This window comes from Vicia villosa, linkage group LG4 (genome assembly GCF_029867415.1).
Source record: "Vicia villosa cultivar HV-30 ecotype Madison, WI linkage group LG4, Vvil1.0, whole genome shotgun sequence".
NCBI classification, from domain to species: domain Eukaryota; kingdom Viridiplantae; phylum Streptophyta; class Magnoliopsida; order Fabales; family Fabaceae; genus Vicia; species Vicia villosa.
Window position 1 is genome coordinate 171,703,060 of NC_081183.1, and position 23,764 is coordinate 171,726,823.

Genomic DNA, 23,764 nt, shown 5'->3' on the forward strand with positions numbered 1-23,764 from the left:
GACAAAACCTTATGAATTCATTACTACCCTTTGGAGTTTTGTTTTTGATTTACTCAAGTGTCAGTGTTGTCGCTTTCATCATAAACAAACAATTGAATCATATACCAAAAATAACAAGTTTTCCTATTTACTAAGACACCTATAACAGTTCCAAAACAGAAAGATAAAGATGAAATATAAAAGCTACCTACAAAACCCTACACGCTAAGTTATCCTTCACCTATATATTCACACAATAAACCAAAAGCAACACTTACTTAAAATGCACATTCTCCTAAAACTCCTTTTTTGGTTAAGCATTCTCATCATCAATATGGCATCTTCTTCTTCTGTCTCATCAGATAGCAAACAGCAAGGTATTTATTTATTTATTTCAATTTTTATCTTCTTTTAATTTTTCTATTTTGTTCATTTTTTCACAATTGATATATTATTTATTTTATTTTTATTCACATGTAGGATTTGTTTGTGGTATTGATGATAATAATTCCGTTCATGAAAATGTTCTTCAGAAACATGCTGCTTTCTTTGATATCAATAAAGATGGTGTTATTTATCCATGGGAGACTTTCCAAGGTTTTTTTTAATTACATAAATGCTTTTCAATATTCATTGCAAATAGTTAAACTCAGGTAGTTAATGAATTTCATGTGAGGTCATTTAAATTCAAACCTCTTCTATTCATTTTCCTCAATTTATTATGGAAGGAAATGAAGAAAATTAGATAAAGTTTAGGTAATGTTTTCTTTATGCCTACTTTAGTTAAATTTAAAATCAAAACACTTAAGTTTGAATTCTGAAAAAAAATTTTGATTAGACTTTAATGATCTTCTAGCTGAGTTCTGGATTTTCAGAAGCCTTCTCAGATCTAGAGAGTTAAGATTTTTTTTTTCACATTATATACATAATTCATGTGTAGAAGAACACTAAAAACAATATATTCAAATAGCAATAAATTTTATTTTTAAAAATAAATCTTTTCAAACTTTATAAGAATTAATTTTGGTTAATGATAAATGAATGTATAACAGCAATGCGTCAAATTGGAAGTGGGGTGTTGTTATCAACTGCAGCTGCTGCTTTCATAAATGTGGCCCTCAGTCAGTCTACTCGCCCTGTAAGTAAATAATTTTATCTTGTTTTCTTCTTCTTTATTTGGTAGGATAACAATTGTACTCATATTTAATCTATACCCACAAAATATATTTATAATGAATCGGACAAGTAATATAAAGAGTAATTGTTGAATCAATAAAAAAATGCAAATATTTATAGTTATATTGTTTAAAATATCAGAGTTGTAATAATTAAATGCAAAAATATAATTAATATAGAAAAATATGTTCAAAGACATTTTTATTGATTAAACTTACCAAAGTTGTTTGCTCAGGAAAATTACAATTGTTGAACAAGTATGTTCTTCAATTTTCCAAATGCCCTAAACAAAATTACAAAACCTCCTATATATAGGAGTAAACTAAGAAGTCCGGACTTCAAACTTATTACTACTAGATTTGAAAAAGAAAATAAACACAATAGTAGCCGACAAACCCATATGGCCAAAGCAAAAAAGCAAAAGCAAAAACCAACATGACTTAATAATACACTTAATAATACCACAATGAGTAATGTAGATGATTCTTTTGAGCTATAATAATATCATTTCTTTTTAGGCAAAGCCAAAGTAATTTTATTTTCTTCTTATCTTTGTTTCTTTTTAGGCATAAAAGTCAAAGTAACTTTATTCTCTTCTTATCTTCATTTCTTTTTAGACATAAAAGCCAAAGTAGCTTTAATAGTTGACAAAGACAACTCCTATTCTTGAAATTTAATAATATCTTAGTAATACTATCATGGTAATAAAATCGTGGAACATGATACATCCTTCTTTAGAGACATGGACTACTGTAACAGTCGTCTTCATTTTCCGGTGCAAGGTTTGATGTGCTGGAGGCACTATCACTTTCGGAAAAAAGCTAACATAGCATCTTTTAATTTTTCTATGAACTCTCTTGGATCCGCAGTAGAAGATAGTGTGACTAACACTTTAGATCTATCTGCCAAAAAAGCAGTGTCTTCTGAAACAGACGAAGTCTTGCATAATTTTGGATGATCTTTAAGCCAATTCTCTAATGTTGTTTGTGATAGTAGTTCAGGGTTAAACCTAACTTACCATTTAATAGATATCCTTTTAATTAATTGTTGGGTTGGACATTCTGGCCATATTTGTTCAGAAGAGAACTTCCAAAAATTAATACAGTTAATGTCAAAGACTGTGCAAAAAGCCAATAAAGATTTGTGCTTTAAGCATGTAATAGTGGAAGTAAATTCTTTATAAGCTTTATAGGCATAATATGGAAATATATCTTCATTAAGTCCATACACATTAAACCACTGTGTGAACCAATTAGGAAAAGATAATGAAATATTCTTATTAAACCAAATGAACCAGGTGTGCTCAAAAGGTTTTAAACAAAGAAAATTGGACGAAGCATATTCCCATATAATAAAGATAGTTGTAAGTTTGAGGAGTATATTCCCTTGGAAATGATTTAACAGCTGTTAAAGGAAGATTTCAATCAGCGTGTGATAGGACCTTATTAATTTTAAACTTTGAAAATTTAATAATTGATTTTCTCCTTATTAAATTTTCAATAAGATTCCAATCAGCGGGTGATAAGATCTTATTAAATTTTCAAAGTTTAAAATTAATAAGGTCATATCACCCATTGATTGAAATCTTTCTCCAACAGTTGTTAAATCATTTTCAAAGGAATATACTCCTCAAACTTACAACTATCTTTATTATATGGACGCTTGGTCCAATTTTTTTTTGTTCAAAATCTTTTGAGCACACCTGGTTCATTTGGTTTGATAAGAATATTTCATTATTTTTTCCTAATTGGTTCATACAGTGGTTTAATGTGTATGGACCTAATAAAGATATATTTCCAGATTATGCCTCTAAAGCTTATAAAGAATTTACTTCCACTGTTACGTGCCCAAAGCACAAATCTATATTGGCTTTTTGAACCGTCTTTGGCATTAACTGGATTACTTATTGGACGTTCTCTTCTGAACAAATATGGCCAGAATGTCCAACTCAACAATTAGTTAAAAGAATATCTATTAAATGGTAGGTTAGGTTTAACCCTAAACTACTATCACAAACAACATTAAAGAGTTGGTTTATAGGTCATCAAAAATTATGCAAGACTTCGTCTATTTCGAAAGACGCTGATTTTTTGGCATATAGATCTAAAGTGTTAGTCGCACTATCTTCTACCGCGGATTCAAGAGAGTTCATAGAAAAATTAAAAGATGTTAAGTCAGCTTTTTCTGAAAGTGATAATGCCTCCAGCACATCTCACCTTGCACCAGAAAAGGAAGACGACTGTTACAGTAGTCCAGATCTCTAAAGAAGGATGTATCATGTTCCAGAATATTATTACCATGATAATATTACTACGATATTATTAAATTTCTAGATAGGAGTTGTCTTTGCCAACTATTAAAGCTACTTTGGCTTTTATGCCTAAAAAGAAATGAAGATAAGAAGGGAATAAAGTTACTTTGGCTTTTATGCCTAAAAAAATGAAGATAAGAAAGGAATAAAGCTACTTTGGTTTTGCCTAAAAAGAAATGATATTATTACAGCTCAAAAGAATCATCTACATTACTCATTTTGGTATTATTAAGTGTTTTATTAAGCAATGTTGACTGTTTCTTTGGCTATATGAGTTTCTCGGCCACTAGTGTGTTTATTTTCTATTTGAAATTCGGTTGTAATAAGTTTGAAGTCCGGACTTCTTAGTTTAATCCTATATATAGGAGGCTTGTGGGTTTGTTTAGGGCATTTGAAAATTTGGAAAACATACTTGTTCAACAATTATAGTTTTCCTGAGCAAACAACTCTTGTAAGTTTTATCAATAATATATATATATATATATATATATATATATATATATATATATATATATATATATATATATATATATATATATATATATATATATATATATATATATAATCAATCGACACAAAGTGTTATATTTTAATTTGACACCAAATTATATCCCTTTATTTTTATAATTTAAAGACTAATATGATTTCACTAAAAATATGCAGTGTCATGACACCAAATTGTCTAAAGGTTAAAATATATTTACTTAAAATGTAACACATGAGTTTTTTTAAGGACAGGTAGAATTTGGTGTGAAAGTTGATATAATTTCACTAAAAAAACTCACGTGAGTAGAGTTCATCCACTATGTATGTACCGCCGTTGAGAGACACTCTCATCTCGTCATGGACACTAGATGATACACGCCGCCTGACCACCATATTAGGAAGAGGGGACCTAAACGTCAAAGATTGACCCAAACAAATGAGAGAGACACCACATATTCATTCAAAATCTTAAAGTAATAGGTGTATGAGTGCTTTCACTTATAAAGTGTTCAAGCTCCACTTTTATTAGTAATGTGGGACTTAGAACCCAGTTGTTTTTCAACACAATCACACTTTATTCTCAACACATACAATTAAAGAAAAAGAAAGATTTAAAAAGTCTATAAAAAATTATTAAAAAAGATGTTGAAATTAATGATTTGGATAGAGCATAATCCTATATATAACATTATAACGTAAGTTAATCTATGTAGCGGACTATATTTAGTGAGATAAAACTTTGGTGTTACGATACTTATACAATTTTGTTTTACATATTTTGTCATATTTCATAGGAATAAATTTATAATAAGAGCTTTCAATTAATAGTAATATATATAAATTATTTGTGAGCACTTAACCTAACATTTATTAAATGATTGTTGTTATGTAGGGAAAGTTCCCCTCTCTACTTTTTCCTATTGAAGTTAAGAATATCCAACTAGGCAAACATGGCAGTGACACTGGAGCTTATGATACTGAAGGAAGGTTTGTTGAATCAAAATTTGAAGAAATTTTCATCAAACATGCACATACACATCCAAATGCTTTAACACATGACGAGCTCGACGAGTTGATTAAGGGAAACCGAGAGCCTAAAGATATCAAAGGAAGGTTTGTAATTTGTTGGATATGATGCATATAGAATTACAATTTTTAGTATTAATTATTAAATTTATTGTTACTACAGAAAAATAATAACCATTTGATGCTTCATGCAGGATTGGGGGCTTTGTTGAATGGAAAATTCTTTACAAACTTGCGAAAGACAAGAATGGTTTTATCCGTGGCGTTTATGATGGAAGCTTGTTTGAAGTGCTCAAAAACGAACATACAAAAAGAAGTAGTTCATCCTAATTATAATTTATTGATATTCACGCAAAAGGCAAAAGGAAAAAGTATATCAATTCGTTTTTAGTTTCAATGTCCATTTATTTGTGAAGTAATATGTTTTACTCATGATCTATCATGTTGTAGAGTATACATATCGAAATGACGATTTATATAAAGTCCATGAGTGTTTTTGTATTTCCGTCTAAACCATATATTTATTCTTACATACTTCTTGTTAACCATAGTAAAAAAAACATATAAACAAGGTTGTAGTTAATTACATTAGCATTCCTAAAATAGAGAAATATATAGTTGCTTTTGTGATGGTAGCTTTATATAATTAACAAGAAATAAGATGAAGTGTATGCTTGAATGTCCGACAATTTAATCAAAGTTGCAGTGAAAAGTTATACCAACTTTGTTCTGTGTAGGAATTAGAAATAGACAATGATTGAATGAGATAAAGTTTGGATGCCGTGATGTGAGTTTCTAGTACGGAGGAGTAAGGATGAACCTATAAAATTAACACTCCAACACCTAAGACAGTGAATGAGAGAGAAGTAGTTCGAGTGTGTGAATAAGAGCGTATCTGAAATGACTAGTGCTCCACTTTATATAGTACTAGTCAGAGACCCGTGCTTCCGCACAGGTGAATTTATTTTAATATTGACGAAATAATTTTTTTAGATATACATATGAAAAACTCATATTTATTAGTAAAATACAATGAAAAATTATGAAATCAAAATATTATAACAAAAAAACAATTTGATATATGATGTATTTAGATACACATGGTAAAATAAACAATTATTAGATAGACTAAATCGTATTAAATAATTTTAAAAAAACTTGTGACATGGAAAAAGAAGAAGAAAATTGACATTTGAAAATAATGGTAATAATTTGATAGTGACTCGTAAGATAAAAAGTTAGTTGTGTGAATGACTATGTAGTATTATTCTCTTTGATAAAATTCATTTTTAATTTTATTGAAATTAAAAAATAGATGAACTGGTATTTTTAGTGATAATAAACAAATAGAATAGATAAAATATGTTCTAAATACAAAAAAATCAATATATTTTGTCAGATGATGAACAATGGTACATCATCTAAAATACATAATCTTAAATGGATATTGGTCTTATGATAATTATAGGATTCCATTTGTAAAGAAAGCATGAATTTTTATAGGATTATTTATCTAATATTACAAATATTTACGAATATTACTAATAATTATAAATATTTTGTTGATTAAAATAAAAAATGTATAATGGTGAAAGTGACCCGTAAAAATAGTAAATTTGAGTGATTCTAATTTTCTCATTCATCTAATTTTTGTTTAAATATAAGTCAAGATAAGTTTTGTCAAATTGTTTACATGAATTTATTATATTTGTTTCTAATATTTATTTTGATTTAACGTCTACAATTTGTAATTTTAGAATTTTATTAAATATTTTTTATAAATATTCTATTGTAAATTATTTTAATTCAATTAACGACAAAAATTTTGATCACAAAATTTGTACCATACAATTAAAATGTGTTTTCATTATTTTTATCATATATATTTAATTGTATTAAATAATTATAAAAAAAAAAGAATCGTGTTGATAGTGGCCCGTCATAAAAATAAGAATATTATCTCTCAAGTTAAAACAATATTAAAATAAAATAAATATTGTGTTGATAGTGACCTGTCCGATAATAAATTTTTTAATTTTATTAAAATTAAAAAATAAATTATTTTTTAGGGATAATAACTAAATAGAAAAAAATTAAAATGAAAGGAAGAAGGTGTGAGATAAATTTGAAATTTTAATTAAGATAGAGAAAATGTGCAATGATCGGTTAAAATAAATTAAATATTGTGTTGATAGTGACCCGTGAAATAAATAAATATTTAGTTTTATTAAATGAAAGTAAAAAAGTGTGGGAAAATAAAATGTGAAAGAAATTTGAAATTTGAATTAAGAGAGAGAAGATGTGTGTTGGGGAGAAAAAGAATTGAGGTTGCGAAGAGTCCAATGATGATTGAAAGCTAAAGTGAGTTTACTAAAAAAAATTAATTGAAATAATAGGAACATAAGAAATGAAATATTGAATGTATGTGAGGTGTATTGGAATAGGTACATGGTATGGTATGGTGAATTTAAAATTTGATGGTGGGAAAAAGTGCTTTTTAATTTGAACTAATAAAAGGATGACAAGTGGTGCATCTAGTTATAAAAGATGATAAAGTGAAGGGTGAATTTGTTAATTACTAAAATATCCAAAGTGTAGTGTAAAAAATTTTTAAGACAAGGATATTTTTGGAAGTTTGGTCAATCTTTTATTAATGAGTAGATAGTAGGTGAGTGGTTAAACCATATTCGTGTGATTTGGCGCTTTATGCGGGTAGTCGTTCGATTAGATCCAATAGTGAGAAATGTGCAGGAGGTTGAAACCACACGTCCTCCACTGGAGTGAAGTCTCAACTGTTCCATGTGTCTTTCCGTGCGATGCTTATTTTTAGGTCTTTCATCGTGGGTCTTGCGAGCGGCCAAGAATAATTTCCCCTCGAGCCCTTGTTCCTACTTATTAGAATAAGGGTATTGTCGTACATGTCTCTAGTTCGGCTTCTAGTATAAGGAATTGGAAAAACCTTGACGGGGCGTCAATAACATTAGGAATAGACACATCAAATATCTTCCTCGTAACTAACAACATTTTGTAGGTGGTCCCGACGCTTGGCCCAATATTTGACAATAATGATGTCTTCATATACTAGGGTATTCAAATGTTTTGAGAAGTCTAAGGCGAGATCTAAATCATTAATAGTGTTGTTTGTGCTTCCTAATGCTTACTATAGTGGATCGTACGATTGTCTTCGTTGGAGGATATACAAGAAGTTATGGGGTTACCATTCCCCCTTCCGCCATTCATGAATCTTGAGACACTACTACAAATAATACATCTTATGACAGAACTTTCACCTCACTTAACAAAAAAATCGAAGTGTAAATCATAGACGCGTTACATTTTATTTTAATTTTTTAAAAAAAAGCATATATTCTCTCGGTTGAGCTGGAAACCGAGGGGTAGAGTATTTAGAGGACACGCCTTTGAATCTCTGCAACTACATTTTAACACCTTTTAATTTTTAAATTTTTTTCACTTATTACCTAGATTTTACGGAAAACCGAGGGATAAAGTATTTAGAGAACATGTCTTCGAATCACAACAACTATATTTTATCACTTTTTAATTTAAAAAATATATATTATGACCTATTACCTCGGTTTTACTAAAAACCGGGGGATAAAGTAGCTAGAGGACACGTCTTTGAATTCCAACAACTACATTTTATCGCCTTTAAGTTTTTTTTGATGACTTATTACTTCAATTTTGCTAAAAACTGAGGAGTAAAGTAGCATATTTTTTATTTATGACCAATTTGATGAAAAAAATTAAGTAACGACTATTTTTCATCCATTTCTAAAGTAATTGGTCAAAACATTGTCAACTCATCAATCCACATGAAACATTAGTGATCCGCGTGAAACTCTCACTAGCTAATCAAAATGGGAATCGACTATTCATCTTGGATGCAAAATGCTGAAATTTAAACTTAACATATTGAAAACAATGATAATGAAAGGAAGAGCCGAAAAATATTTCAAGGTTGGTTTTTAATGTTTAATATTTTCTCTAGTTAGGAAAGCATGAAAGTAACCTATTAATGTTAGTTGTAGTTGTATTAAATAAAATGGTTAATATTGTTGTTGTTGTTGTTGTTGAAATTTAGTATTTAACAATTCTATTGATTTTGTTTATTTATTTATTGTAGTTATTGTTGAGATATAATATTTAAAGAATCCATGGATTTTGTTGTTATTGTTGTTGTTGAGATTTAATGTTTAAGGATTCTATTGATTTTGTTGTTGTTATTGTTGTTGTGGATGATGAGGAATATTTAGAATTTGTCAATAAATTTGATGCTTTGCATATTAAAAGGAAAAAATATATCAATTTTTTTTTGTAAACAGGACTTTAGCCCCCTCGGTTTTTGTTAAAAATTGAGGTAAAAAGTAGCACAATTTTGAAAATCCAAAAAATACAGTTGCTGGGGATCGAACCTACCAATGCCACTTTACCCCTCGGTTTTTGAATAAACAAGAGAAAAAATGGTAGATTTTCATGTTGCTCTTCGTTACCTCGCATGTGTAACCGAGATTTTATTCCTTTCGCGTACGAGGTGGAGTATGGTTATTTGTAGTTGTGAGAGTTCTTCTTCTCTGTCTACATCTTATTTCGTCTTCATCAATATCCTCACATTGTCCATCATTCTGGTAAAAAAAATGAGTGACACAAACATAATATTTACTACATAACCTTTCTTCCTCAGTGGGAGTTAAGGCACCTCAATAAAATAAGGGGACAAGTTCAAGAAAGGCTCTATCAAGACTGCCATTTTTGGAAGAAAAAAAAGAAATGATATAAGAATCAACATCGTCCACTCAAAAAGATGAAACATTCTTCTGGAATTTATGAACACTCTTTTGTGATTTTTTACCGATAATGCTATAACTTTTCAGATGCAAGAAAATAAAACGCCAAAGAAGAAGATAACCGCTAAATTTGTAAAAACACTCAAAGAAAAACAACGCTGACTCCTAAAGGATTATGCTCTAACAGGCAAAAGGAAGTAGGCATTATCAAACATGTCAAATCACTCGAACGCAATAGTCAAGTGTTTTAATTCCCAAGGTTCATAATGATGATACCTCAGAAAAGACGTTAGAAATATGGAGCATTAAAGGCGAAAATTACTAAGGGAATGAAACATTTTCTTTTGCTATTTCAATCGTAAACGTGAGAGTGGTCGACAGCCGAAGCTAGACTAACAAAATGATGCCTTGCTGAGCATTGACATGGGCTTAGGGGGCAATTGTTCCTGGCCGACCATATCACCCCAGCCGACCACTTTGAGGAAATAGTAATCATTCCAGAATATTTTGAGCACAAAGATTTCTCCTCATGACGATAATGAAGATTTCGACTACAAATGTATCCAACAGCTCTCCTCAATTCACTTCTACGAATTAGCAAGTTTGTCATTCCTTCTCTATTATATATATATATATATATATATATATATATATATATATATATATATATATATATATATATATATATATATATATATAGGGATATGATCAAATGACACCAAGGTGTTAAAGTTTAATTTGACACCAAAATCTCAACCGTTAAAAGAATTGATCTAACGGTGATGCTAAATAAAATAAAATAATAAAAAAAATACATAGCATATTTTTCTCCTAAAAAATAGGCTATTTAGCATCACCGATTATTTTAATGGTTGAGATTTGGTGTCAAATTAAACCTTGACACCTTGGTGTCATTTGATCATATCCCATATATATATATATATATATATATATATATATATATATATATATATATATATATATATATATATATATATATATATATATATATATATATATAGGGATATGATCAAATGACACCAAGGTGTTAAAGTTTAATTTGACACCAAAATCTCAACCGTTAAAAGAATTGATCTAACGGTGATACTAAATAGTCTATTTTTTAGGAGAAAAATATGCTATGTATTTTTTTGTTATTATTTTATTTCATTTAGTATCACCGTTAGATCAATTCTTTTAACGGTTGAGATTTTGGTGTCAAATTAAACTTTGACACCTTGGTGTCATTTGATCCTATCCCTATATATATATATATATATATATATATATATATATAACGCCACATTTAAGTAACAAGTTTCAATTCACGCTTCTTCCTCATGTATAACCTTGCACAGGGCCGTCCCAAACAATTTGGAGGCCCTGTTCTAATTTTAAATTTTGATCCTAATAAAAATAAATTTAAAAAAATGTATATTTTTTTAATTTAAGTTATAAATAATAATAAAACATTGATAGAATCACAGATATTATTTTATAATATTTTTATCATAGAATTTTAATAAAAAATGAATTAGCCATATAAAAATCTTTAAATATCTCATTAAAAATACTTGCTAAAATGACATTATTAAAACAAATTATTGAAGTACAACGAAGTATATTTAATATATTTTTATTTAACTTGTTAAAATGACATTATTAAATTTACTAAAAAAATTTAACATGTTTACAAATTATTTAACAACATGAGAGTTAGTGTAATCGCAAATTATATTTTTATGAATTAAAATTTAAGTTAGAAAATAGAAATTAAGAATCGAACACGCACCCCTAGTGCTCGCTCACAAAAGAGATCACCCCACTACGCTACTTAGCAGTATTTATAAATGTTTAAAATGAGTAAACATATAATAATTAACCTTATATTTCTCTCAAGCCCAAACATTAATTTGTGGCCCTTAATATTGGAGGCCCTGTGCGGTGGCCCATGTTGCACACCCACAAGGCCGGCCCTGACCTTTCAGGTAATTGGACGGTGAGATTTGACAAAAAAAAAAAGAAATATAATAAAATTGTAATTGATAAATAGATACTTAAAGAATTAAATAAGTTTAATACTATTTTATCGGATGTTATGTAACGAAACCCTTTTGACATGTCTTTCTTTTTTTTCCATAGAATTCACTTCTATAAAAGAATTTTATTTCTCATCGGTGTGATTCATATATTTAGTCTATGTTGCATCTTTACTCTTCCAATTAATTGAGGTCTTCCTATCATGAATAAAATTAGGATTATTTTAATTGTACTGTCTTGTTGTTCTTCTATTTTGTTTCATATCTTGATACCACGCTAAATTCGTAATCGGTTGAGAATTATGAATCTAACTTTCCTAAGATAATTGAGGTACTTCTTGTTGTTCTTCCATCTCATGATAGTCATTTTTCTCAATATCTTTACATAAATCAAATAAAGGTCCCTGAATATGCTCAACCTTCCCCTTAGTATCCTTTATAATAATAACTTCATTCATATGCGAGTTTTTTCTCCTTGTAAGAGCTTTCATCAAGTGGTCTCTAGAAAAATCCACACCTTTAAAAAACAAATGAGTGAATTTTTAAAATACAAAAAATTTTAAGGTAAAGTGTTATGGTTAATGTAAGAATATAATTCCCTCCCTTTTATTGATACGATTTGTGAATTATATACGACTCTTGTCAAATTCTATATGGATATTAATAATAACTAATAAATATAATTGGTAATTAATCAATACAATTAATGTCTAATGAATATGATACATACGATGAAAGACATATTCTAGTATTTATGATTGTGTCACTACCTTTGAGATATAGGTTCTAAAGTATTAGGCAATGTCTCCTTCACAACTTCATCTCGCAAACTAGGCATATGTGAAAGTCTACTAATATTGGTATGAATATTTGAATGGAAAACCTTCTCTGACCCTTTTCTTCCATCTCTTTCAATACCGTCATATTCTTGCGACTCAGGGTCGTAACAGAGGATTAATCTCCCTGAAGGACCGTTCGGGGCTTTGGGACTTTTCCCGAGCTACTGCCATATTCAAAGACCATTTGTTTATAGTTATCCATATCCATCTTGAGGTATATTTGAGCGAGGCTTGGGAAGGTTGGAAGAAAGACGAAGACGAACTCAGGGAGTTGCATCTCGAAAATATTGACATATCTAAGGAGTATGCAAAGTCGGTCAAAGACAATTATTCTATTTTGAATGTTTCTTTTGAAAATGCATTGCAACAAGTAGAGATTTTTTATCCTACAATGCATATTTCACAAGAGCAGATTAATCTTGATTAGGAGATGAAGGATGGCAAGTCGACCATCTTCGAGGATTTGTAAGACTCATAGTCTATTGGCTTTTTTCCATATATAGCCGGGATGTTCTTACTCGAGTTTACTTTTCTAGGAATTGGCTACCATCTAAGGTCAAGCTCAAAATTTTTATTAGACGTATCTAAGGAACGCGTCTTACCAAGGATTATCTCATGTTCCCTATCCCCAAGTTTAGACTTGGTTAGAGACCGACGTAGCAGGGACTCACCTCATGCGCTCTAGAGTGACTAGCTATCAAGATGGGGTGAAACATTTATCACCATTTTGTCTTGGGGTACATTATCTTTATCTATATGACTTTTGTTGCTCGTTTTTAATACTTCAGTCGTATGCTTGTGGTGTTTATATCTCATGAGTTGTGCATATCCTTTGTGGTGATAAGGAAGGCAATTTGGTAAATATTTATCCATTCTTATTGAAATAAGACATTACACTCTAATGCAAAGTGTGTTTTACGCATATCACACAGAGAAACTTAATCGAGCGACATAATCACTGATTATTAGTCTTTGGGTGTACTTAATCTTAATGAATAATTTATCAAGTGTACCAAATCGCCGTCAAGTAGTAAATTCGGTTCTACGCCAGTTTTACTGTCAAATAAAGACACTTCAAAATAAACATAGTCAATCCCCAAAATCTCCTCAATGATCCCAAAGTACGCTCTAGATGCTAGTACGTGATTATTATCTTTGGAACTAGAAAAGTACATGGATTCAGCCTCAACCATAACACCACTATTTTGCATAGTGCTATGATCATCCTTTGATTTTGTACAAAATGAATATTTTCTAATATCGTATGCACTTAACGTAATTACATTAAACTTAGGCACACGTGACAACCATTTGCAATTATCCGAAGGGAAGGGGTTTAACAAGCATAGTAATGTTTTAATTTAGAAAAAATGAATATAAAATAATTTGTAATATTCTGAAAAACGGTTTTATAAAATCTATTTTGAAAAATACAACAAAAAAAACATTTTTTTAAAACTGAAACAAACAAGCCCCTAATTAAAACTTTGTTGGTTAGTATTTTATATCGGAACATATAAATATAATTTATTTAATTTTATTATTTTTTATGCATTATCCATTTCAACATATAAGAGTGTTTTTGGTGTCTTATTTTTATATTATATTACCTTTTAAATAAATAATAAAAATATCAGAAAAATAATAAAAAAAATGAGAATAATAAACTGCTAAATAATATTGTGTAAATAAAAATATAAAATAAAAAGAATAATCGATATGATATTATTAAATACTATAAAAAAAATTAAAATACTAAAATTATTTAGTGATGTATAGGAAATCTTACGTAAACAATCCCTATTGAATAAAAATTTGACAGTAAAATAAATGTTACTCTATTTTATTCCTATGGTTGAAACTGTGCTGCAAATAAGGCTGTAGTGTAGGCAAATGTGATGTCGTCAAATCCGATCGTTCTCTCATTAATGTAAATGACTGGTTTCTTAGAAATGAAATGCTTAACACCACGGAGTAGATTTCGTGGGTTTTGAGAAAGTCTTCCCTTTTATTAGCACTGCTCTATTTCTAAATTTAAAAAATTATTTAAATAGTTGATTTGAAGCAATGCTATTAGGATTAGAAGCCACCCTTTTGAGAGATATGCTAGAAGTAGCCACCATTCCATTTCCCGTCTTGCCGGAAGTACTCATCTGCGAGATTCTTCTCAGACTTCCGGTGAGATCCCTCCTTCAATGCAAGTGTGTATGCAAGTCATGGAAAATTTTAATCTCTGATTCCGAATTCATAAAGAACCATTTTAGAATCTCAACCTCGGATCCAACCATGACCAACCAACAATTAGTGTTTTCTTTTAGGAAACAACCCGGAAAAATTGTATCTTACGCTTTGAAGCCGTTATTAGAAAATACAGCAACCTCTATTAAACTTGGTACCTACCTATTTAGAGAAGAGACTTATTCTAATATTATAGGTTCATGCAACGGTCTTTTGTGTCTGCTTGATAATTTTTCACGTTGCTATGTTAGACTGTGCAATCCTTCTCTTGGATTGATTTCTAACCGATCTTCAATACCTGTTTCGGAAGATTGGTACATCGTGCATTATGGTTTTGGATACGATCAGGTTAATGATAAGTACAAGGTGTTATTAGTTGTGCAGATTAAGGGTCACATTTTTACCAAAATACACACCTTTGGTTATGATGATGGATGGAAAACAATTTCCAATTTCCCGTGTGATTTAGATACGCATTATGGTAAATTTGTGAGTGGCACTATGAATTGGTTAGTTTCTAATAAAAATACATTTCTTTCTTTACATGTTGAGAATGAGACTTACATAGAATTGTTGTTACCTCAAAATAATGTTAACAAAAAAATGTACTCCTATCGTGCATTGTCTGTTTTGAATAATTGTCTATGCGTGTCTGAATCTGATAATTTTCACTGGGTTTTATGGGTGATGAAAGAGTATGGTATTGTTGAATCATGGACAAAGTTCATCATCATTCCTCATGACAACCTCATCCATAATGTACCTTATTCGGTTGAGCCCTTGTTCATTTCACAAGATGGTGTTCTAATGGTATTAATCGATTCCGAACTTATCCTATATAATTCAAATAGTGGTGTTGCCTTGATAACTTTCAAGGGACTTGGTATTCGTCCACATCTTCACTGTGAGAGTTTAATATCACTGCCATGTTTGTTTCGTATAAATATTTACAGAAATGCTGCTTTTCAGCTATTCAGCACTACAAGTTGGAAACAATTATGGGATCTTCTTTTTATTCTATTTAAGTAGAATTTGGGAACTATTATGTTATCTTCTTTTTATTCCATTTAGTAGAACTTGAGAACTATTATGTTATCTTATTTTTATTCTATTTAATATAACTTGGGAAGTATTATGTTATCTTCTTTTTATTCTATTTAGTAGAACTTGTAAACCATGTATCCAGTTCATCTCTTACGGGATGTGCTTTTTTACAATGCCGAAAAGAATTGTAAATGAATACAATAAAAATGTTTAATTAAGTATGTAAGATTTAATGTCTAAACCAAACATTTTTGTGCCGCAAGTTTATAGATCGAATAAATAAAGTTCTATTTTTTCATATATATACTAGTATTAGTTGGTTGACTAGTGTATTGCACGAATACTAATTGAACATAAATATTATTTATATTTATTATGTTTTTTGAAAACTTAATTTTTTAAATAAATATAATCAGAAAGTAAATACCTTAAAACCCCAAATTTTTTAAAATTAAATATGATTAAGGATTCTATGAAAGAAATTAAGTAAAGACTACATAAATATAAAATATACTTATAATTAAAAGATATATTATATAAAATAAATTAAACTAAATGATATTCAATACATCTTATATGTAATATATTAATACAAAATTATATTATAATATAAACTATATTCATGAAACAAAATATATTGAAACTGAAAAAAAAAAACTATATAAAATACAAAACAGATAAAGACAAAGTCTATCTAAAATATAAAATATAAAATATTAATAAAAATTGGTAAGCTGAGACAAAGTATTATTTAATTTTAATAAAAGTACAATGTATAAATTATACAATCTATATATAATTAAAAATGTGGGTGCAGTTACCGTGCATGGATAAAAATCTATGCACCGTGTATAGATTATTATGGACCCTTGGATCATTGGATCAAATTCTAGACATCAATTGTTATTACTTAATATTCAATACTCACCACTCAATACTCAATACATAATACTCAATACTCAATACTGAATTAAAAATATGATTCAATGGTTTATGTAGACTTATGCATGGTGCATAAGGATTTTCCTTATGCATATTAGCCCAAGCCTAAAAATGTTATTATCTTAACCATTACATAAAGCAAAAATATTATATATGTGAAAGACATTATTTAAGGTGTTATTTTAGTATATTATGATGGTCAAAGTAAAAAATCAATGGCATGATATATAATTTTTTAAATTTTAAACGTGCATTCATTTCAACGTGGTTGTAGTTTTATCATTGATAAAAAAACATAACGATTCTTATCTATAAGATCAAATGATTGACACATTTAATTTGAGAATATTATATGGAAATTAAAAAACAATTGATTATAGGGTTTAATAGATATACATTGACAGTGAAACTGTCATCTAATAGAAAACAAGCAATTTGTCATGTCACTAAAATATTTTAATGATAAAACTGTGATGGAATTGGATACATGGTTGTGATTGGTTGACAATGTAAAACTATTTTACACTGTGAGTGCATCACTCATTTTCTCTTGATTATATATATTAGAATTTTTTTTAAATAACCAATTTTTTAATTTTTTTCAGAAATAACCAATATTTCAAAATAATTATGCAAATAACCAATTTTTTACTAAAAATACACGTTGTCGCCAGGGGTGGCGACAACACCTACCTTTCAACGTAGTTGCAATATATATATATATATATATATATATATATATATATATATATATATATATATATATATATATATATATATATATATATATATATATATATATATATATATATATATATATATATATATATATAATTGCCAAAACTCAATCGATCTTAAACAAAGCTCATTCTTATGGGCGGTTCGGCCACCAAATTTGACAATTTCTGTAGACACCCATATGGGGTGAAAATCTCTACTGAAAACCCCAAATTGCCCTTTTGAAATGCATCTCTGAAGGCACCCATATCCTAATTTTAAAGATTTCAGATATGCATCTTCGAAATCACCCTTAATCAGATTTCAATGATTTCGGATATACATATTCGAAATCACCAAGAAGCTGTTTCAGGTATGCATATCCGAAATATGCAGATTTTCAATGATTCATTTTTTTCACTACGCCAAATCTTACATTTAGCAACGCAGCTACGACAGCGCTTTGAGAGAAAGCGCTGTGTAGCAACCTGCCCTAAAAATTAGACTTTTAGAGTCGCCACCTATTCTGAAGGGCGAATAGGAAACCCTACGCAGTTATGAGATTCAGGGTAAGTTATTATAATCAGGTCGAGGGAAGGTGTTAGGCACCCTCAACCCTTTCCTATTGGCTTTGAATCTAAGGTAAAAGTTTATGGCTAAAACATTGAGGTTTAAAAGCTAAAGAATTGAATAGGGGGAAAATTGAGATTTTAGGGAGGGGGACTCGCCTTGTTGCCAAGTGCCTACGTATCTCCTTATGGAGAATCAGAGTCAACGTAGTTCGGGGGACGGGTTGTACGCCCTTAAGGTCTGAAATTTGATTTGAAGGTTTTTCAGAGGCTTTTTGGTCAGCCTATCGCAGTTTGAATTTGATTTGAAAGGGCATTTTGAGTTGCCCAGGATAAAAATCCTGTAGTATCGTGGTTTAGTGTATTTTAGATGTTTCGGGCGTACAACCCTGATTTGATATGACACCGTTAGTTGCAATGATCAATAGGTTTGATCATTATAGTTAACGGATTAATGGGCATTGCTGGTTACTCGGATCGATAGATTGATCGTCGCGGGCAGCAAATTAAATGTATTTTAATTTATGTATATTTTTATCTCTCGTCTAATGCGACTAATGGATTTAGTCGGGTCGAGGAGAGAATTTAAATAAAGTATTAATTAAATTATTTTACTGCTTTATTCAGATATTTGATCAGTACGACATAGAGAGTCGACTAATTCGAAGGCGGGATGAAATAGATATTCATCCGCCATTTATCCGTTAAAGAGGAAGTTAGAGTTTATTGTTTTTATTATTTTATCTCTCGTCTAATGCGACTAATAGCTTTAGTCGGGTCGAGGAGAGAATTATTCGAAGGTTAATGTTTCGCCCAAATGGGCAGTGGGATTTGGGCAAATCCTAATACATATAACCTTTCTAGGGTTTTTGTGATTTTTAACCATTTAAATTAATTAAATAATTAAGTCGAATAGTCGGGGAAAATAATCGAGGGAATAATCCTAAATAATTGTATCCTAATTATATGCATAACCCTAATTTAATTATATTATTCATTTGATTTAACAATCAAACTTTATAAAAATAATAATTTAATTAATCATTAAACAATTGAATAATTTAAATAATTAAGAAAACCTGGAGAAGGATCCTGTGTATGCAACCTTAGAGATCCCATGCTGCACCTTCATCTCTGATGCGTTGGATCCATATGGCAGATGATCTGACAGCTGATGCGTGAAGGACCATGATACGCGCGCCCTGGCCAACCGTATGGGATCCGTGAGCATATTGAAACATCCAAATTATCAAAAATAATATGTCGCGTGTGGGGTTCGAACCCCAGTTTCCTCCCTCGCCAGTCAACCTCTTTGCCAACACGCCACTTCTGAATTCTGTCATTAACATACGTTCGTCTGTTATTATACGAATTTGAAGCGTTATATAAAAGAAAACTTGCGCTGCTGGGGGGTTCTCCTTCCTCGTTTCAACGCTTATGCACACAACATGGCCATCCCTGTAAACGTGAATCCAAGCAACACAACAAATAAATAAATTATAAGGTCATGGATTGACTAACAATGGCCTTCCGAATCCAATGGTATTATCGGTTTATATTAATTTTGCTTGTATCAAGAGACCCCAAATATGGAGCTTCAAGATCTAACAATGGTGATTCTTGAAACCTGCAACAAAAATTCAATTGAATGGCCCAAAAAGATTCTAAACAAGATTATAAACACCAATATATATCCAAATTCAATTTATGATGGGTGTATGCTTGGATTCGGAAAAAAGAGAACTTGAGTCAAAAACGTTCTTCTCCTCCTTCCCTTTGTTTTACGTTTTTTTTGTCTGCCTCTGCTAGCCACTTTTTTCGGCCAATCCCCCCTTGTGCACCAAATAATTCTTTTTTATATTGGTCAATTTAGGTTTTTTCTAATGGGCCCATTGTCCAATTGATCTTTTTTCTTTTAGCCCAAATAAATTACTACCCCATTAATCCATGGTATATTATAACAATAATAGTTAAAAATAATTATAATAATCTTAATAATAATATTATTAAAACCACCACTAATTAATAATAGTTAGTTATAATAATAAAATGATTAAACTAATTATAAATAATAAACCATGTGAATAATTTGTGAGAAAGGACTAAAAAAACCTCAAGAAGACGGAATAGATGAGCTAGATGACTGAGCTCAAGCACTTTCTGATTTTAACCCCCATTTTGACTCAGGATATCTTATAAGAATGCAGGTTTGACAATAGGAATGTCAAACCCCATGATTCTTAATTTTGATCCTTGATGAATTAAAAGACATGAGTTGACCGGGCAAATTTTGGGGTATGACAGCTGCCCCTGTTCAATCTTCTTAAACCTGAAGAGTCAGATAAGCACGTCTGCTTATCGTGATCTGAAGGTAGAAGATGATTGAACACTGAAATGCCCTGAAATTTGCCTTTGTCGGGAAAGAATTCCGTGGGAGATGGGCTTAAAGATGCCACCCAAGGTGAATACCATTCTTCTAAGTGTGAAGCACACGCCTTTTGGAAGGGACCAGATGATTGATTTTTTTTTGTAGCGTAGCCTAAAGAGGCAACCTGAATTTTATGCGATGGTATGATGCATGTGATGTATGATGCAGCGGGCTTCTCAAAATAAATGAAAGCCATGTATGTATATGCATTATGTATGAATGAGGTATGTTAATTGAATGATGCATGATTGTTAGTTACGTTAATCGAAGTATGTTAGTATTTCTGAAAAGAAAGATAACACCTTTGATTGTTTGTTGAAGTTTTGGAGAATATCACTGCCGAGGGACTAACGCGATAAACCCAGTTGAGGAATCGTTTGAAAAATCTTGTATGCCTGGAAAAGCTCCTAGAAAGGATGGAATACGTCTTGAAGAAGACTTCCTGGAAAGGTTCCTGAAAAGGAATAGCGAGGACCTTCTGTTGGTTGTGTAACTGGCTTGCTATGATCAGCAAGCTTCCGCAGTTTGTGAACCCCTCACTTACCATAGTGCTGGTAAGCTACTCGCAGTTTGTGAACCTCTCACTTACCATAGTGCTGGTAAGCTACCCGCAGTTTGTGAACCTCTCACTTACCACAGTGCTGGTAAGCTACGTCGCAGTTTGTATTTCTCACTTACCATAGTTCTGGCAAGCTACTCGCAGTTTATATCTCTCACTTACCATAGTGCTGGTAAGCTACGTCGCAGTTTGTATCTCTCACCTACCATAGTGCTGGTAAGCTACGTCGCAGTTTGTATCTCTCACCTACCATAGTGCTGGTAAGCTACTCGCAGTTTGTATTTCTCACTTACCATAGTTCTGGCAAGCTACTCGCAGTTTATATCTCTCACTTACCATAGTGCTGGTAAGCTACTCGCGGTTTGTATCTCTCACTTACCATAGTGCTGGTAAGCTACTCGCGGTTTGTATCTCTCACTTACCATAGTGCTGGTAAGCTACTCGCAGTTTATATCTCTCACTTACCATAGTGCTGGTAAGCTACTCGCGGTTTGTATCTCTCACTTACCATAGTGCTGGTAAGCTACTCGCAGTTTATATCTCTCACTTACCGTAGTGCTGGTAAGCTACTCGCAGTTTGTGGACCCCAATAGGATTGCTTGCTATAGTTCTAGCAAGTTCACCTGCACCAATAGGATCATTTGTCCTAGTTCGTACACTTCACTTGCACCAAAGGAATTACCTGCCATAGTTCTGACAAGCGTACCTGCATAAGAGTGATCGCCTGCTATAGTTCTAGCAAAAATTTACCTGCATGGAAAAGATTCACCTGTTCGGAGACTCACGACTCGAGGGTCGGAGAAAATACACCAATCACAACACGAGGGTTGGAAACTAGGCTTTTGTAGTATGATTTGAATTTTGATGTAATAATGAGACGGGAACTGATTACCAGACGGGAACTGGGTTTAATGATGGTTTGGACTGCCAATAGAAATTGGGCTTTTTGTGATGCGTAAATGCACTAGATGATATGCGTATGCTAATGCGTATGTATGTATGCTAATGATGATGCAATCCCGAGATTTTATCTCCTTAAACCCATTGAGCTTGTTTACTCCATGCTTGCACTTATACCCTGACTATGCTTATGCTGGCTTTGTAATGTTTATGTATGCTTATGCTTATGCGTATGTTTGGTTGACGTAATGAGTGGAACGAAGTAATGTCTTCTGTAAGATTACCTGAAAAGGTCTTTTTGGAATGGAAGTGAATGTTTGTCTTTAAAGAAGACTATCTGAAGTGATTTTTCGACATGGTAGCAATTTGTCTTAGAAAAGACCACCTGTAAAGGCTCTTAGAGTAGATAGAAATTTGTCTTAAAGAAGATTTCCCGAAAAGGTGTGGTGTAATGTATCAACCAATGTGTGTAAATGCATGATTTATATGTATTTGTATGATGCTCCAATGATAGGTTATTAATAACCAAAGCGTATATAGTTCGCTGGAGTTGCGGGTTTGTTTGATAAGATGGGGTGTGATGCTAGCGCGATTTCCCAATACCTGTTTTGTTCGAACTTTGAAGATCGTAGTTAGGAGAAAAAGATTTGTTCAATGTTGTATGGTGCGGGAACGCATTTTCTTTTTGTTGTGTGTCTTGCGGATTTGATGTCCATTGCCCCAGTATTTTCATGGAGAAAGACGCTTATGAAGGAAGTGCCCCAGGGAATAGCCTTGTCATATGCTTCGATGTTTAGATTGAAGGGTGTGCCCCTGATCTCCATGATATGGAGGACTATCCTTAGTGTGCTATCCTTTTGAATTCTTCCCATGTCTGACATGCCCCTATTTGAGATTGCTTTGAGATGTGCCCCAAGTCGATTGAACCTTAGGAAGACCGCCCCTAGTTAATAGGATGTTCGATTGTATGCCCCTGTGCTCCTTGAAATTTTTGCTCCTGTTTAGGAGAACCCCCTAGATGTGGTTCCCCCAACTCCAGGGTCTTTATTAGAAATGATCACCTTTGATTACCCCATTTCGGGATTTCCTCGATGCTAAGTGTATACTTGTGGACGACGTTGTATCCTTCGAGAAGTAACTCCAATGCGATGCGTACGCAAGTTTTGAAATCGAAGTCCGTTATGAATTAGGACTGGATGGTTTTGGAAGGAATGCTTGAAGAAGCATAGTGGTTAGAAATAGTTTTAACAAACATAGGAGTCAGTATAACAAATCCTGCTTAATATGCTTTCGTGGTTAACCTTGCCTCAATTAGGACTTTTAAATGTTGTAACTTGGCCTGGTTCATGTTTTAAGAAACAATGGATATAAGGCTCAAAATTTTATTTATCCCACCCCTTTCTCCTTGATGTTCTCCAGATCCTAAAATTCGCTTAATCCAATGGATGTGCTTTGTTTGTAAGAGAATCAGTTTTGATGTTGCGCGGAGGCCTTAGTAGAGATCCAAGCATTGATGAAAATATTGTGAAGATCCAAGCATGGATGCGAAGCTTTGATGATTTAGCAGTCACCAGATTATCCATTGTATTTAGCCTTTGTTTTTTATCCCTTATTTTTGCATGAGCTAATTCTTTTGAATTTGACCCATCGGGATGCCCCAATTTTGCCTAAGTCTTTTTTGTTTCCTTTTATGGAATTTTCATTTT

At 31.3% G+C, this 23,764-nt stretch overlaps 2 protein-coding genes across 2 annotated transcripts; both read left to right on the top strand.

Annotated features, from left to right (window-relative positions):
• Window positions 1-203: 203 nt before the first annotated feature.
• On the top strand, window positions 204-5,479 carry LOC131595928 (probable peroxygenase 5). The gene is made up of 5 exons (XM_058868459.1): window positions 204-356; window positions 460-576; window positions 1,032-1,117; window positions 4,845-5,065; window positions 5,173-5,479. Exons 1-5 carry the CDS (start codon window positions 263-265, stop codon window positions 5,306-5,308), a joined length of 654 nt encoding a protein of 217 aa, XP_058724442.1. The 5' UTR covers window positions 204-262; the 3' UTR covers window positions 5,309-5,479.
• Window positions 5,480-14,728: 9,249 nt separating this feature from the next.
• Window positions 14,729-15,928, top strand: LOC131598322 (F-box/kelch-repeat protein At3g23880-like). Its single transcript, XM_058870937.1, has one exon. The coding sequence runs from the start codon at window positions 14,729-14,731 to the stop codon at window positions 15,926-15,928; it is 1,200 nt and encodes a 399-aa protein (XP_058726920.1).
• Window positions 15,929-23,764: the final 7,836 nt, after the last annotated feature.

Excerpts from the sequence above, each read along its gene's own strand:
- LOC131595928 (XM_058868459.1), top strand. The coding sequence starts at position 263 with ATGCACATTCTCCTAAAACTCCTTTTTTGGTTAAGCATTCTCATCATC. Across the intron at positions 357-459 it reads ATCAGATAGCAAACAGCAAG|GATTTGTTTGTGGTATTGAT; the intron begins GTATTTATTTAT and ends ATTCACATGTAG. Across the intron at positions 5,066-5,172 it reads CCTAAAGATATCAAAGGAAG|GATTGGGGGCTTTGTTGAAT; the intron begins GTTTGTAATTTG and ends TGCTTCATGCAG.
- LOC131598322 (XM_058870937.1), top strand. The coding sequence starts at position 14,729 with ATGCTATTAGGATTAGAAGCCACCCTTTTGAGAGATATGCTAGAAGTA.